The sequence below is a fragment of the Crotalus tigris genome, unplaced genomic scaffold (assembly GCF_016545835.1).
Source record: "Crotalus tigris isolate CLP2741 ecotype Arizona unplaced genomic scaffold, ASM1654583v1 scf7180000024340.7048381, whole genome shotgun sequence".
In the NCBI taxonomy this organism is placed as follows: domain Eukaryota; kingdom Metazoa; phylum Chordata; class Lepidosauria; order Squamata; family Viperidae; genus Crotalus; species Crotalus tigris.
The window spans coordinates 1,896,085-1,911,199 of record NW_024100510.1 but is presented as its reverse complement, the minus strand read 5'-3'; the positions used below and the strand labels follow the sequence as shown (position 1 = coordinate 1,911,199).

General features: G+C 38.3%; 1 protein-coding gene across 30 annotated transcripts in view; it reads right to left on the bottom strand.

The window, feature by feature from the left end:
* Window positions 1-1,522: 1,522 nt before the first annotated feature.
* PCBP3 (poly(rC) binding protein 3) overlaps window positions 1,523-15,115 on the bottom strand; it is a 124,304-nt gene continuing 110,711 nt past the window's right edge. For 27 of the 30 annotated variants that reach the window (XM_039326236.1, XM_039326249.1, XM_039326235.1 and 24 more), the window contains 3 exons: window positions 12,719-12,888; window positions 8,415-10,327; window positions 1,523-2,404 (listed from right to left, as the gene is read on the bottom strand). In XM_039326236.1, the coding sequence (XP_039182170.1) occupies window positions 10,204-10,327; window positions 12,719-12,888 (294 nt within the window). In that variant the 3' untranslated portion in view covers window positions 1,523-2,404; window positions 8,415-10,203. Of the gene's footprint in view, window positions 2,405-8,414; window positions 10,328-12,718; window positions 12,889-15,115 lie in introns of those variants that run through there. The other 3 variants (XM_039326246.1, XM_039326265.1, XM_039326264.1) reach the window with 3 other exon arrangements.

Here is a 15,115-nt window from a genome sequence, read left to right as displayed (position 1 = left end):
AGGGCAAATGGAGGAAGATTGAACATTGGGACCTGTGGTGGCTGCCAAGTCACTCAGTTCAGTGCAGTGCTGTATGATGTAGTTGGGGAATGAAGAAGGTTTGGTTAGAGGAATAGAATTGGATGATTATAAGAAAGTCAAGGTTGACATAATGTTAGAATCCCTTTGAAGCCAAGAATTTAGGACATGGAGTTTGGAGGTAAGGATGAAGATCAGAATAGTGGTAGGCAGAAGAAATTACAGTAGAAGTGGGATTGGGCTGTTTTAGGGGAAGGGGGATGGAAACCAGCACTTGGCAACTGATATTTCATACCTTGGATGCAAACTGCATTACCACTGAATTTTCAGCTGAAAACAAGAAGCAGCCTGCAACTTCCTTGAAAGGTTTAGGGACAATTATGACTATTTATCAAGTCTATTTGATTGTCCAGTATATATAAAAAGGGGGGGGGGTGAAATGGATTATTGGGTGATCATGAGGGCTTAGCAATTTCCTTTATGGCAAATCTTCAGAAAAGAACTTCACCCTTTCCCCAAATAGATTGATTAGACTGCTTTGAGCTAAACCTGTGTTTTAATTTTTCATTATTGTTTCAAAACATTTTAAAATTTGGGGTTTGTGAATTTGTGATAGCTTAATGATGTTGGTCTAACATTTATTATAAAGATTATCATTAGGAAAAAGATAAAAACTAAGCTTCTGATATTGTTATGCTATTATAGAAATCTGCGTGGCCAGTCTTGGAACACAATATTGTTTCCTGTTCTGATAGTTGTATCTTAGAAAAGATATTGCCAGGAAACGTTGCTGAAAAAAAACCAATCTCTTTAACACAATAAGATAGAATTTGTGGGTATATAGATTCTTTTGAGGGCATGAAGTCCATTATTAAAATAAGAACAGACTTCTTTTCAATTTTTTTTGGTATTTGGACAGTAATTTGTGGGCATAGTTGGCCCTTGTATAGGAATGTATCCTGTCAAATACAGGCAGATAGGCCTAAAGGAATTTTGCTAAGGAAATACTTACAAACTTGGGAACATTGAAACCAACTGTTAATATCATCTACTATACAGATTTTCTCCATGACAACCTAGTCTTTCAAGTCTTTCAATGGTGCACTCATTGCCACTGTAACTGAGGCCATCCACATTATTATTAATAGCTAATGGCTGTGAAAACCCCCAATACTGTAAGGATACTGTGAAATCAGACAAGTATAAGTATGTTTAGAGCTGTGCGTCTTGATTTTCTGGTTTGTTTGTTTGTTTGCTTGCTTGCATAGTTCCTGAAACATTGGGGGGGGGGGATTTCTTCATCAGATGACATATAGTGTAAACAGAGCCTTCTGAATTCACTTTAATTTTAACTCTCCCGTTATAAAAAAACAGATCTGCCGGTCACTCCAATGGCTATATCTTAAGTTCTCTCTTTCCCAACCTAAGTATGAAATAAATTGAGAAGATAAAGGATACACAAACTCCATCAACAAAATAAAAAAGCATTGAGGTCAACATTAGGACTTATTACTAGCAAAGCTGCACAGACTTTATTGAATTTAAACAACGGCAAACACAACTGGCTCACAGAAACTGGAGCTTCCTAACCTAAGTCCAAAAGTCTGTGGGTGGCTGTTCAGCAGTTCCTGTCACACTTTGAATTTAGTTTAGTTTCATGCTCTCTGTTTTCCACATTTCAGGAAAAGGTCCCGTTTCTCTCCCCCCCCCCCAGCTTTGTTGATTCTTGTGAGATTATGAGAAGGGTTGGTTCTAGCTATGCCACTCCAAAGCAACAGAAACCACCAGGGAACCAGTGAGATTTCCTGCTGATGTTCACTGGCTCTTGCCTGCTCTGTTTAATGGAAGAAACCATGCCAGATTTAAAGGATACTGTTAAGGATGAGGCAAGAACGCATAAGGTTTAGAAACTGAGAGAATAATGACATAACTGAACATCTATTGCTCTAAATGAGGCTCAGTCTCAGAATTACTGCAGGTGCTGAAAAAAAGCTGAGAGAATTAAGGTAACAAGGTCCAGCTAAACTGTGGCTAATGAGAATGTCTTCTTTGAAGATTTAATGAAAGAAAACCTCAGCAAAATCTATTTAGATTAGTATGCACTTTACATCTGACTGGCCCGGATCATAAATTAAATTTTAAGAAAACCAGGAGCACAAAATGCAAAGAACTTATCAACATGAGTGTGTGAGTCTGGATGTGCATGCACACATTCCTTTCTGAAGAAAAATATCCTAAGAGATAAAACAGGTATGTGAAGTAGTAAATATGCAGATTGTACAAGCTGAATGAAGGATAATTGACTTGATGGAGTCGGGTGATGTAGAATTAAGGATGACAAGCGACGAATTAGAGTGCACCCATTCCAGTGACCTCAGACGTCAGCCTAGAAGAAATAGAGATACATATAGTTGAAGAACAGATTAAGGAGTGCTTGCAGTTTATGAGGAAGAGAACAAAGGACTTGTGTTTTATTCACTATGTTCCATCCTTCATAGAATGAGTTGCAGTTGTTATGTCCATTCCTATTGTGTTCAAGTGCTGGTGCCCTATCAAAAGCTCTGGAAATGCTTCTAAACACAATGGAAATGGACACAATCTCAATATTTCAATTACAAATAGTCACATTACTTGGAACAGTGCATATATTACATTAGAATCTTCAACTCTCCTAGATCCCTGGGGAAAATCCAATAATCAAAAATACCAAATCCAATCAGAACTTTCTGAGACAGTATATTTAAAATGATAGTATTAAGCAATAATGCTTATTTATATCACATTTAAAAACGGTAACAAGACCTGTTTTTGCTATGGAACAATGCTGGCCAGCCTTTTTTGTAGTTGCACTACTGTATGAATAAGTTCAACAGGATGAAGGATCTCAATGAATATGACAGTAGCACCACATTTGCTGAAATTTCTGTGTCCCATTTATGTAGAGGAGTTTCTGTGTCCCATCATGAGAGGAATTCTTTCCCCATGTCCTCTGTAATGCTCATCCCTTCCAAGCACTGACATTTTTGGCCATGTTACCAAGATTGGGGACAATGGATATCTTGCCTGCTTCACCTGGATAATGTTCTATTTACCATGCAAATGCTGTGCATTTTTCAGCTTCTGCTTAACTGAAAAACAAGCAGGCCTAATGTAGCACCATAGGGCACATTCTTAATCCTTTATTTTCTATCCAGATGTGCCACCCATTTCTTTGCCGGTATCATGCATGCCACAGTTGAAAATAATTAATGGTATTTATATTAGTCTTGTATTTAGACAGATTACTGTATCTTGCTTTTCTGCTATGACAAGCAATTTTATTTAAGCTTGTTATGAGCAGATTATCTTTTACTTTTTATGTTTTTGCTTTAATATATAGAAAGGAAAAATACAGAAACAAATGAAAAGCAAACACATAAGGAAAAGAAAAAGAGAAAGGAAACATAAAAGAGCTCAGCTTTAAGAAGAGTATTAAACCTAATCTTGACCACATAATAATATTGATTACTCTTTCCATTACACTGATAAGATAGCAATTAAACATAATCAATCTAAGACTGTAAATCTGGAAAACTCCATCTTTTTTGCAGCAACCCTTGCTCACTAAAACCAAATACTTCATATAATGATACATTTCAAATCTGGGGCATATAATTAAAATAGCATTCACGTCGTTTGAACAATATTACTCTTCCCAAAACATATTAATAAAAATATGGATAGCAAATCAAAACAGAACAATGGCAGGTCAAACCACATCATATAAGTTAGGGTGTGTCCATCATTTCATAGTCCAGAATAATAAATTTGACGTCTATTTTAAACTTTATCTGAAGCGTCTAATAAACATGAAAAACATTTTTGCTGCATTAATCGTATTTTAAAATTAAGAGAAACTGTCATGGTTCCAATAGATGAAACTCATTAAAAGAACTTCAAGATAAAGATTTTTTCCTTAAAGAACATTTTATTCAGGAAACAAAGTATCAGCTTTGGTGTGCCGTGTAGTCTATAAATGTGTTTAAGGAATATCTTAGCCAGTTTCTCGGCTGACGGGAGGCTAGAGCAGGTGATGAAATGAACCTACTTCGAAAAAGATCAATCACAGTCCATATTACCATATTTCCTCTGCTTTCAGGTAACTCAACAATAAAATCCATAGCGATCTCTTCCCATGGCTGCAACTGGCTGCAATAGTCCAGGGGGCTTCCCTGGAATTCTTTTCATGGTGGCACATACTGCACAGCTTTTGACATAGTATTCTACATCTTTTTTCAAACCTGGCCACCAAAACAGCAGTCAAAGTAGATGTAGCATTTTCAAATAGCCAAAGTGTCCAGCTTGTTTCACATCATGGCTGCATTGGAGTGCTTGGAGCCAAAGGATTTCAGGCAGATATAATTCTCCCCTATGGGTTAGGGTGGATTGATTAAAGCATTGATCATTAAGGAGTTCCTGCCTTAACTTCACTGTTATGGGATCATCGGGGTTGGGATTTTTTGCAGGTTGGGGGTTCTGCAGGGTTATCTGAGAGACAGGGTACTTGTTTGGGGGATAGTTTATGAGGAGTTTTCAGAGCCTTTAAGTTTTTGTGATTGGTCCATACTTCGAAAGACACTTTTCTTCCTTCCAGGTAATGATGCCATGCCAACAGCACCCATCGAATTACAAAGTCTTCCTTCTCCCAAACTGCCCACCTCCTCTCGCAGTCGGTGAATTTTTATGAAGTGTAGGCACAGGGTTGTAGCACTCCCTCATGGTTTTTTTTTTTTTTTGCAAAAGTACTGCTCCTACTGCTACATCGCTAGCATCAGCTTGAATCACAAATGGTTCACCCAGGCAGGGGTGTTTTAGGACTGGTTCGACTGCAAATAGTCTTTTTAAATTTTCAAAAGCAGTTTGACAGTTCATAGTCCATGCCAGTGGCTGGCCCAGTCATGGCTTCCCCCTTTCTTTACCCATTTTTAATAAGTTTGTTAGGGGTAAAGCAATTTCAGCAAATGAAGGGATGAACAGACAGTAAAAATTTGCAAATCCCAGAAAGCTCTAAAGCTGTTTTTGAGTCTTTGGGGATTGCCATTCAATTACAGCTTTTACCTTGGCAGGAGCCATCTCTATGCCCTCATTGGAAATTCTGTAGCCCAAATAATCCAGTGGTGTCTGATGAAATTCACACTTTGACAATTTAACATATAGCTTAGCATTTAGCAGTTTTTTCAGTACGTCTCGTACTAAGCTCACATGGTCAGTCATATTCTCAGAATAGACTAAGATGTCATCAAGATACACCAAAACTCCTGGTTATAGCACCTGGTTGATCAGCTGCATGAAGACAGCTGGAGATCCCTGTAGTCCAAACGGCATAACTTTGAACTGATAGCTGCCCAACAGACAGTTGAAAGCAGTTTTCCATTCATCCCCTTTTCTTATTCTTACACGGTAGTACGCCTCTCTTAGATCTAATTTGGTGAAGATACTCCCCTTTGCCAGATGGGTTAGTAGGTCCTTCAAGAGGGGAAGGGGGGACTTCCGGTTCCGGTTCTCAGTGACTCCGGTTGAGTAAAGAGACTTGTCTCTCCACCGGCTATGTTTTCTTCATCGGTAGACCCCCTAGTGGGTCAAAAGTCACCCTGGAGGGGTGAACACCGAGGAGGAGGCTTGCTGGTGACTGCAGGAGGGCGGCAGCTTCTTCTGTGGCTCCAGCTAACTCCTTAACTCCTGCCGATGGAGCAAAGATTGTCCTGCAATATGGCCGATTCCTTAGCTGCACCAGCTGAAAGTCACAGGTACATCTAAGCGTGAAAGACCCACTGTGGATGATCCGGGTGAGACCTCTCCTTCTCCTCTCTTCACCCTACTTGATTTTTTGCATGTAAAAGCTCTGTTGGAATTAATTCCCTGCCTTGAAAGAGCATGGGAAGAAAGGTGCTTGAATAAAAAGACAGAACAAATAATTTCAATGACTATATTTTATTTTCATTTACTCTGGGGTACAAAAAAATTTTTTTAGAGCTTTACTATCACTTTAAACTGAAAGAATATTTTTTTCCATCTTTTCCTTTAAAAGAGAGAGAAAAAGAAAAAAATGGTGTCTGGGAAAGATTTTGTAACCTACTGAGGACACCTTGTGGCAAAAAGATAATATTGCAATTATCTGTTTTTCTTTGGAGATGAGGTGGGCTTGACTTCAAACTATTCTTGAAGAGAAAAGATAAGCTGATCCAGCTGTGGGAAATTGTGGGGGTGGATATTGTTTTTATATAGCCTCCACTAAATGATAAAAGGGACTCTCTTCAACTACTACTAAAATGGAGAAATCTTATTTACAACTAAACTGTAAACTTATAGTGGAAAAAATTTACGAAGCTACTGAATAAGTATGTGCTAAAATGAAAGAGATTATTACAGAAATAAGAGCCAGAAGCCTTACTTCAAATTCTCCAAACCTTCAAATTGATCTCCAGACCTCATCTGACTATGCTATAAATCAAAATATACCAGAAGAAGAACTAATTGAGATTAAAGAGGAATCTATTTTACCTTACAAGCATTCCATCCATATTCTTGAGGATCAGAAGAACCAAAGATTGAGACTGGAACTTTTTAAGCAACAAGGGTTTAATGACAAAAGAGCCACATGCCCATTACACAGGACGGTGTGTTTTCTATTGATTCAAATGATATTACAAGCGACAAAGGGAGATCTACTTGCTGAGATAGAAGCTTTGTTATGGAAACTGGCCTGGCACAAAAAGAAAGCCAGAATAAGACTGAAAAGAGAAATTTAAAACTATATGTAATGGATTAAAAGGCACTGTAGAAATACGGATTGATTTAAAGTTTAAGACTTAGAGTTAGAAGCGAGAGAAAAATTGTGATTACTAGAATATATGTGTCAAATAGATTAAGAATGTAATTTTTGGAATAATAGGTTTATTTGTATGAAAACTATTTTGTAATGGAATGAATGAAAATGGAAGAGGTTTTATAGTGATTTGGATTGATTTAATAATTAATTGAGTATGTTAATTTAGTAAGATGATGCTTTGTGTAATAATATGCGTGTTTCTAGATATGATAACTATTTGGACGAGATTTGAATTTTGCCTAATGGACTGAAATGGTTTAAGGTTTGGTATTATTTTGTTTTGTTATAGAGATAGACTGATTGATGGATAGTATATGTATAGGGTAGAGTTATATTTTATTTTAATTAGGATAAATATCGAGTAGTGGAAGAAGAGATTTGTGATAAAATTAAGGATTTAGGAGATTAAGAACTAGAATACATCTGGAAAGGATACCCGAAGTGATAATATGTTTATTTAAGGTTAATATGGATTATGGTAATTGTAAATTAATAAAGTTTAAAAACAGGATTAGGATTTATAGAAATTTAATGTAGAAATAGATTATTTTAAATATATTATATTATTTGAGGGAAATAGAAGGGAATATTTAATGTATTTACTTGGGTTATTTTATATGGATTTATTGTTGGATATTTGACTACCCCAGCACCACGGTGTGTCCCGAGCACTTTGTTGTAAGAGTTAAAAAACTAATAAAATTTGTTTTTTTAAAAAAAAGAGCAGAAGGGGGTATTTATTCTCCACACGCACACAGTTTAACCCTTTATAATCCACCCAGAGCCTCAGCAACCCGTCTTTTTTCTCCTTGAATAGCACCGGAGCCCCCACTTGAGATTTAGCCAGCTCAATGAAACCTCTGGCCAAATTCTTGTCGTAGTTCGTCCACTTTGAGGGGGGTCATGGCATACATTTTTGGTTTTGGTAACTTGTCTCCTGGTATTATTTCAATGACATAATCATTTGGTATGTGTGGTGGTAGGATATCACATTCCTTTTCACTAAACACTTTTGCAAGGTCTCGATATTCACTGGGGATGAGTGGTTCCCCTGGTAGGGGGATGGTGGCTACTTTCATTGTTTTTGCTGGTGGATCTGGTTGTCTGCTCATGTTAGAAAAGTCACGAGGGGGATTTGGCTCTATGGGTAATCTCATGGTCCTCATCCCCTTCTTCCACCAAATGAAAGGCTTCCACTTATCCAGCCAAGCTAGACCTAAAACACTGCCTCAATAATTTTCGAAGCCACCACAAATCGGATGAGCTCCCAACGTTCACCTATTTCTAACCTCACTGGTTCAGTTAGGTGGGTGACTAGGGTTCCTCCCATTAAACATCCATCTGCTTGTTCAAATCTCATAGGTTTGGAGAGGAACCTTGCTCGTATGCCCATTTTAAGGGCAATTGGCAGGCGGATAATGCGCCGGGAACACTCTGAGTCCACTAGCACCCTTAAGTCCATTTGTACCCATGTCTTAGGGACTATGAGCTTGGCAGCGAGGGAAAACGGTGGAATGGGTTGACTCACCATTGAGTTGTTTTCTCCTTCATCTTTGCTGTTGTAGGGAGCCAGTGCAGTGGTCGATCAGCTGGAGTCTCGACCTTCTCCTGCGTGGGCGAGGTGACCTGGGCCATAGGTTTCTGTGCGATGCAGCTTGACTTTTCTCTGGTCGGCTGCTGGGCAGTTTTCTTCTTCTTCAGCGGCCCTGGTCTGCTTCTCTGCTGGGGCAATGGGACTGGGCAAGCCGCTGCCTGATGACTGGCTGGCCACACCTGAAACACTTGATCGGAGGTGTCAAAGAAGATTTGGGGAGTTCAGCTGCTCTCATTGCTGGGGTTTGACAGGGAGGTGGTCGTCTAAGCAGGTTCTGGTCTCGGAGCCACCCCAGGAGTCGTAGACTTTGTATAATGGGTTAGCTCGACATCCATCTTCACTACTATCCGGTACCATTCTTGTAATTGGTCAGGAATTCCCCGGTAGATGCACGTTTGGAATAGATTGTAGTCCAGGCCATTCTTGAAATGGTGCACTAGGGACCATTCTGGTCACTGTTCAATAAGACCTGCGACTCTTCTGAATTCGTGCATATATTCCTTCGCTGGTCTGCCAGCTTACTTCATTTTGTGAATGTCCTTCTCTGCTGGCAGGGCTATGGATTCATCTTCAAATCGGGTTCTTAATCCCCAGATGAAAAGGTTAAAATTCCATAGCTCAGGTGCCTGTTCGTTATGCAGACTATTAAGCCACTCAGAAGCTTCTCCCTCCAGATTAGCTGTGATGACATCAACCATTGCTGCCAGATCTAGATAGGCATCGGCATTGCGGTTCACATGGGAATGCACTTGATTTAAAAAGAAATTTAACTTCTCAGGGTCCCCATCAAATGTAGCTTTAAAAGGAAGAGCAGCCCTGCATTGCTGCCTGTCTAGTAGATTGTGCATTCACCCATACTGCTGCATCAGGTCGTGTTGGAAACCTCTTGCCTGTTCCCCCCTGGGAAAGACCTCGGGACTGGCATGGCACCAGGGATATTATTCAGGGCTATGTCGCTGGTGATGCAGTTCAGGGCTTCATTGGTAATAGTGACGGTCAGGGCTGTCCCGGTTTCGGTAACGATCAGGGCTCTCCCTGCGCTGGGATAGTCTGGGCTGCGGCGACATGGGTAACGATCGGGACTCTCATAGGGGTGATGGCACTCAGGGCTAACATTCCATTCTCGGCATTTAGGGCTGTCAGTGGCTGTTGGTGACAATCAGGGCTAGCACACCACTGCTGATGGTTCAGACTTCTCTGCACTGGGCTTGAGGCCAACACTGGTGACCTCGAAGGTGGGGAAGCTGCTTTGGCTCCTTGCATGGGGCTAGGATTTCTCCTGGCCTGGGGACGGTCTCGGCAACAGTCATCATTCCATTCACTGGTCAGTAATGGACGGGTGGCGTGCTCCTTGCTTCCCACATCCAGCTCTTCAAATATCTCCCTAAGGTGCTTGGCTGGCTGGCTCTGTACTGCTGTCAAGTACTCCCACTCGTCTGAGTCGTCCAACAGTGCCATGCTTTTAGCCCCTTTATGATCAGGAGAGTGTATTCTTTGTGGTGCAGGCAGTGAAAATTCAACTTTGGCTGTTTTTGAAGAACCTCCCTTTGGCTGGCCCGCTTCTGAACACTTCGAGTCTCCACTAGGCAGGGTCCAGTCAGATCACCAGATGAGCTCCTGGGTTTTTGGTCTCGCCCCTGCCATTGGAGAATCTGAAATTACACTTTCTATCAGTGCAATAGCCGGCACTCCATGCACCGATGTAGTAGTTGTGGTTGCGGTGCTAGTGACAGGTTTCTCCTTCTCTGTGCCAGTGATGGGTTTCTCTTTCTTCTCCATTTTGGGATCTCCCCCGAGTCTTTGTCAGCCTCCCTCCTACATTGGGTAGGCAACTGGAGCTCAGGACCCCGCAAGATTAAAGAGAGTTAGAGTCTTGAGTTAATGTCATGGTTCCTATAGATAAAACCCATTAAAAGAACTTCAAGGCAAAGATTTCTTCCTTAAAGAACATTTTATTCAGGAAACAAAGTATCAGCACTTACATAGTTGAACCCAAGACTGATATTCCTTCCCCCCAGATACAAAGTAACAAGTTGCAATTTCCACCCCAAGGAAGCTGTCAGAAATCACATTCTCCAATTAACGCAAAACACGGGCTTTTCTTCCCAGCTCCTCAGCCCACCAAAATTTTATCAAGCAATGTCCTTGAGTTCCCACACAGCTGCAGTTGTTATGGCTAACTAAACCCTCAAGCATTTACCCCATTCCCCCCCTTCTACATCTAAACTTCAAAACAGTAAAAGGCACTCTAAAAGCAAAGGTAACATGGCTGCTGATTCTCAGTTGTCATAGCGTTGACATCTATTGTGACAGCGTTGACAGAAACATTCATGATATTCTTTTAATTCCTTATCCATTGATTTAATATGAGTTTTCCAACACTGTTCCAAAGTTCTTGCAAATAGATAATTTGCAATTCAACTGTCAGTATGGCTCCTAGGAAATCATTTATTAACTACAACACAAAACAATGCCAAACAAACTCATGTGTAACCAAGTATATTTTTAATCTATTTTTTAACTTAAAAATGTCCAAGTAGAACATATTCAAATAAATTTAATATCAAATAAGCATATTATTTGATATATGACAGCAAAAGTGCTATTAAAATAATGACTTATAGTGATCATTATTTATAATAGTATCTAAAAAACTAAGTGTCAGAACCCATTTCTTTGATGGGGGGATTTTACTAGATGGGTCTTTTTCTTTTTCCTTCTGTGGGTTCTGCCATACTCCTGGGGGGAGGGGGAGACCTCTGGGGAATTGTTATGTATCTTGTCCCTTCGCTTATCTGCTACAATGTATTCTCTCTGCTTCCTCTATCTACTTTCTCTTTGAACTGTTCTCCCCTTGATGCCAACCTGGGATGAGAAAGGAATGTGTCTCCGGCCATCTGGTTTATGTCTTGTTGTGGAAGAGAAGGTGTGAAGACCTAACAATGTTTTCACAGCCTTGGGAAAGGAGTCTTATCAGCCTTGTTCCCACAGTGGACTTAACACCTGGGGATTGGCCCGTTTGAACTGACTGGATGAACTATTGGGGTGGGTTTTGCTTTTTGCTCCTTTAATCTATTGATTTGAGCAGGAAACCCTCAGATCCTGCCTTCTATGCCTGCTGTCAACTTCTCCTAATAAAAGTTCCTTTTGGGATGACTCCATTCCAAGAGTTCTGCTTTCTTGGGACGAAGTTTTGAAGGGTCCTTACACTAAGTCTGATAACCTGCAGGTAGTAGAAGTCAACATTTATGGTTATGGGAAATAAACTCTTGGGAAGGAAAAATTGTTTAAAGCTTCAGTTATTTTATGCTTTTGTATATGAAAATATTTAATGATCAAAATTAAATTTATAGTACTAATTCCTCAGAAATGCTTGTGTTAATCCCTTAATTGCTAAGATTGGAAGCAAAAAAGATATGTTTAACAGATTTTTCTCTTATCTATGTAGACTAGTAATTAATAAACTTATTATGAAAAAGAACAGCTATTTTAATTTTACTGTTAATGCATTTTTTATTTGTAAAAAATATTGTTAAAATGAAATGACATGTCTGGCTCAATAAAATGATGAATTAAGGAAAAATAATGGCTATAAATTGGAAAAGAAGAAAAGGAGAGAAGTATTTGATTTAATGCAATTAATTGAATAATTTGATAATTTACTGAATTGTTGCACAATATCAATAAGTTTGCTAGACAGCATTCATAATGATCAGTAACACATATCATCAGCACATATTAATATTTTATTTTCATATCCAGTCCTTTTTATGTCCAGACCATTTTCCATTGTTTGGAAATTTTAACATCACTACATTAATCTATAGGATGCCCACAGAACTATCTACATTGCTACAAATATTAACAGATTTTATTTCAGCTAAAATAGTTAGGATATTCCTAAGAGTTGTCTTCACCAGATTTATTTATTTACTGTATGGTGATGTTACATTAGCCAGGAGATTACAACACTAATAAAGAGTAGTAGTTTGACTGGCTAAGACTTCTGGCCCATTTGGTTCACGCTTGCCCTCTTTCCAAGGTGCACCACAGGGGGCAAGCTAGCTGTGCACCATATTCAGCAGAAATAGGTTTCTAAAGAAATTTACTTCCTGGAAATTCTGAGATGCAGTGGAAATGAACATGCTATGAGCATTATTGCCACTTGGGCGTATTTTACCAGTAATGAACACAAGTTGATGAAAATAAGAATGAGGGCCTGAGGGAGGAAATCTCACCTGGCATTGATGAGGTATTGAGCAAGGCTGATGTTAGCTGGGGTTCCTGTGATGGTGATCTGACGCTCTGATGAGCCTTCTGTGGCATTGGCAATTTTGATCTGGGCTCCAGACATCTGCCTGATTTCATTAATTTTGGTCCCTTGGCGTCCAATTATGCAGCCTATTAACTAGGAAAAAAGTTATTAGGACTTTCTTAAACTAACTCTTATGGTATTAAGAATTGTGAACAACAAATAACACAAAGCTTATTAGAAATCTCAGTATTAGTTTCTCTTTTGTTTTGTTACTAACAATATGCTGTAACTATGCTCCCTATAAAATCACACAGGGAGATTTTCAAACAACTGTTTTTTAGTACTACCAAAGTATACCTGTGGAAACATATCACTAATCACTAAGATTAGAGCTGCACTGCCTCTTCAATGGCTAGAGAAAGCTAGGAATTATTAAGACAGAAATCTTCCTAGATGTTTCCTTATTTAAAATGTTATTTCTAACTATGTATGTGAGATTCACCAGGCCAAGTATGCTTTGTTATGCTGGAAAAAGACATATAGCAAATATGGGCATTCCTATATACAAGCTGAAAAAAATATATTATTAATTATTATTAATAATTATTCTGCCTTTTTATATGTAACTCAAAGCAGCAAACATACTGTACCAAATATTCCTATCTCCTATGGCTGATTAGGGATTGCATTGCTCCACGATGGAACACTAAACTTATTCCCAGAAGCGGAAATCTGAGCACCTATAGTCACCCCCCATTGCAATCAGTCTCATGCCCCATTTTGCTTGTATCATAACATACAGATGGTGAGGCCTGAAGGATCTCTCCATTTTGTTTTCTACAATACAATTCCAAAGAGTGTTTGTTTTGCAAGCCCAGATTTTATCCTAGCTCTCTCTTGGTTTCTGTCACCCACATAAACCAAACAACTCTTTTTTCTCTTCCCTATGTGCTCAGAATAGAGTGGGGGCTTCTGCTCTGAGGAAGTGACTGGGATAGGAGGGCATATCAGTTGCTTCGTTAATGGTCAAAGAACTCACTATTAGGCTTTTCTCTCTTCTTTTTTTGTGTAAAATTTTTAGTAATTTTTCCATTCAATAGTACTTATTCAACAATGTGTTGTCTGAGTATCATTCACTAATACAAATTTAATTCCTAATCCTTTATTCTTTTCTCTAGCCATTGATAAAACAAGTCCCAACTGTGATAGTATTTCTTCTTTTTCTTTCAACCTCATAAGTCTGTCCATTTCTGCACATTCTAATATTTTTTTAATTATTTCTTCCTCTGGTGATGATTCTTCCTTTTTCCAATATTGTTTAAATATGATTCTTGCCACTGTTATCACATGTAAAATCAAATATACTTTGTTTATCAATCTTTTCTGGCATAATACCTAATAAAAAAAGATCAGGTTTAAAATCTACATGTTTTCCCAACATCTTTTTTAGCCAAGTATGTATTTTTTCCAGTACCTCTTTGCTTCAACAGATGTCTACCACACATGATAATAAGTACCTGACCTATGTTTACATTTCCAACATCTATCTGACATATTTTTAAACATTTTTGCCAATCTTGCTGGTGGCAAGTTCCATCTATAAAACATTTTATATACATTTTTTTGTAAGAAGCTACCACAATTTCTTTCCTACAAGTTTTGCCATTTTTCTAATTCTATGTTATATCCAAAATTCTTTGCCCATGTTATCATTGTGTCTTTAACTTGTTCATTTTCCATTTTCAAATTCAATAAAAATTTATACATTTTCTGAATTATTTTCTCATCCGAATTTAATAATATCTGATCAAACAAGGGTTATAAAATCCATACAGTTTGACATCTTTATCATATCTAACTTGCATTAATAAATATGTCCACCATGATAGATCTATACCCTGATTTTCCATCTTACTTAGATTTTAAATTCCCTTCAGAATTTAGAATATCTCTATATGTCCATATTTTCTCAAAGTTAACTAAATTTGGATCTATAAATGCCTCCATTGTTGAAAGCCATCCTGGTATTTTCAAATATATTTTACATTTTATTTTTTCCCATATTAATAGTAATGCATTTCTTATATAGTGGTTCTGAAAGTACTTATGCATTTTATTTTTGCCATACCATAAAAAGGCGTGCCAACCAAGTTGTAAATCATGTCCCTCCAAATGTAACAACCTTTTGTTTCTGAGAGTTATCCATTCTTTTACCCATGGTAATACAGATGCTTGATAATATAAAACCCACTCTGGCAAGCCAAAATCTCCATTTTCCTTAGCTTCTTGTAGCATTTTCACTTTAATTCTAGCTTTCTGTTCTTGCCAAATAAATTTCAAAATTAAAGAATTTAAGTCTTCAAAAAAGTTTTTCTCTAGT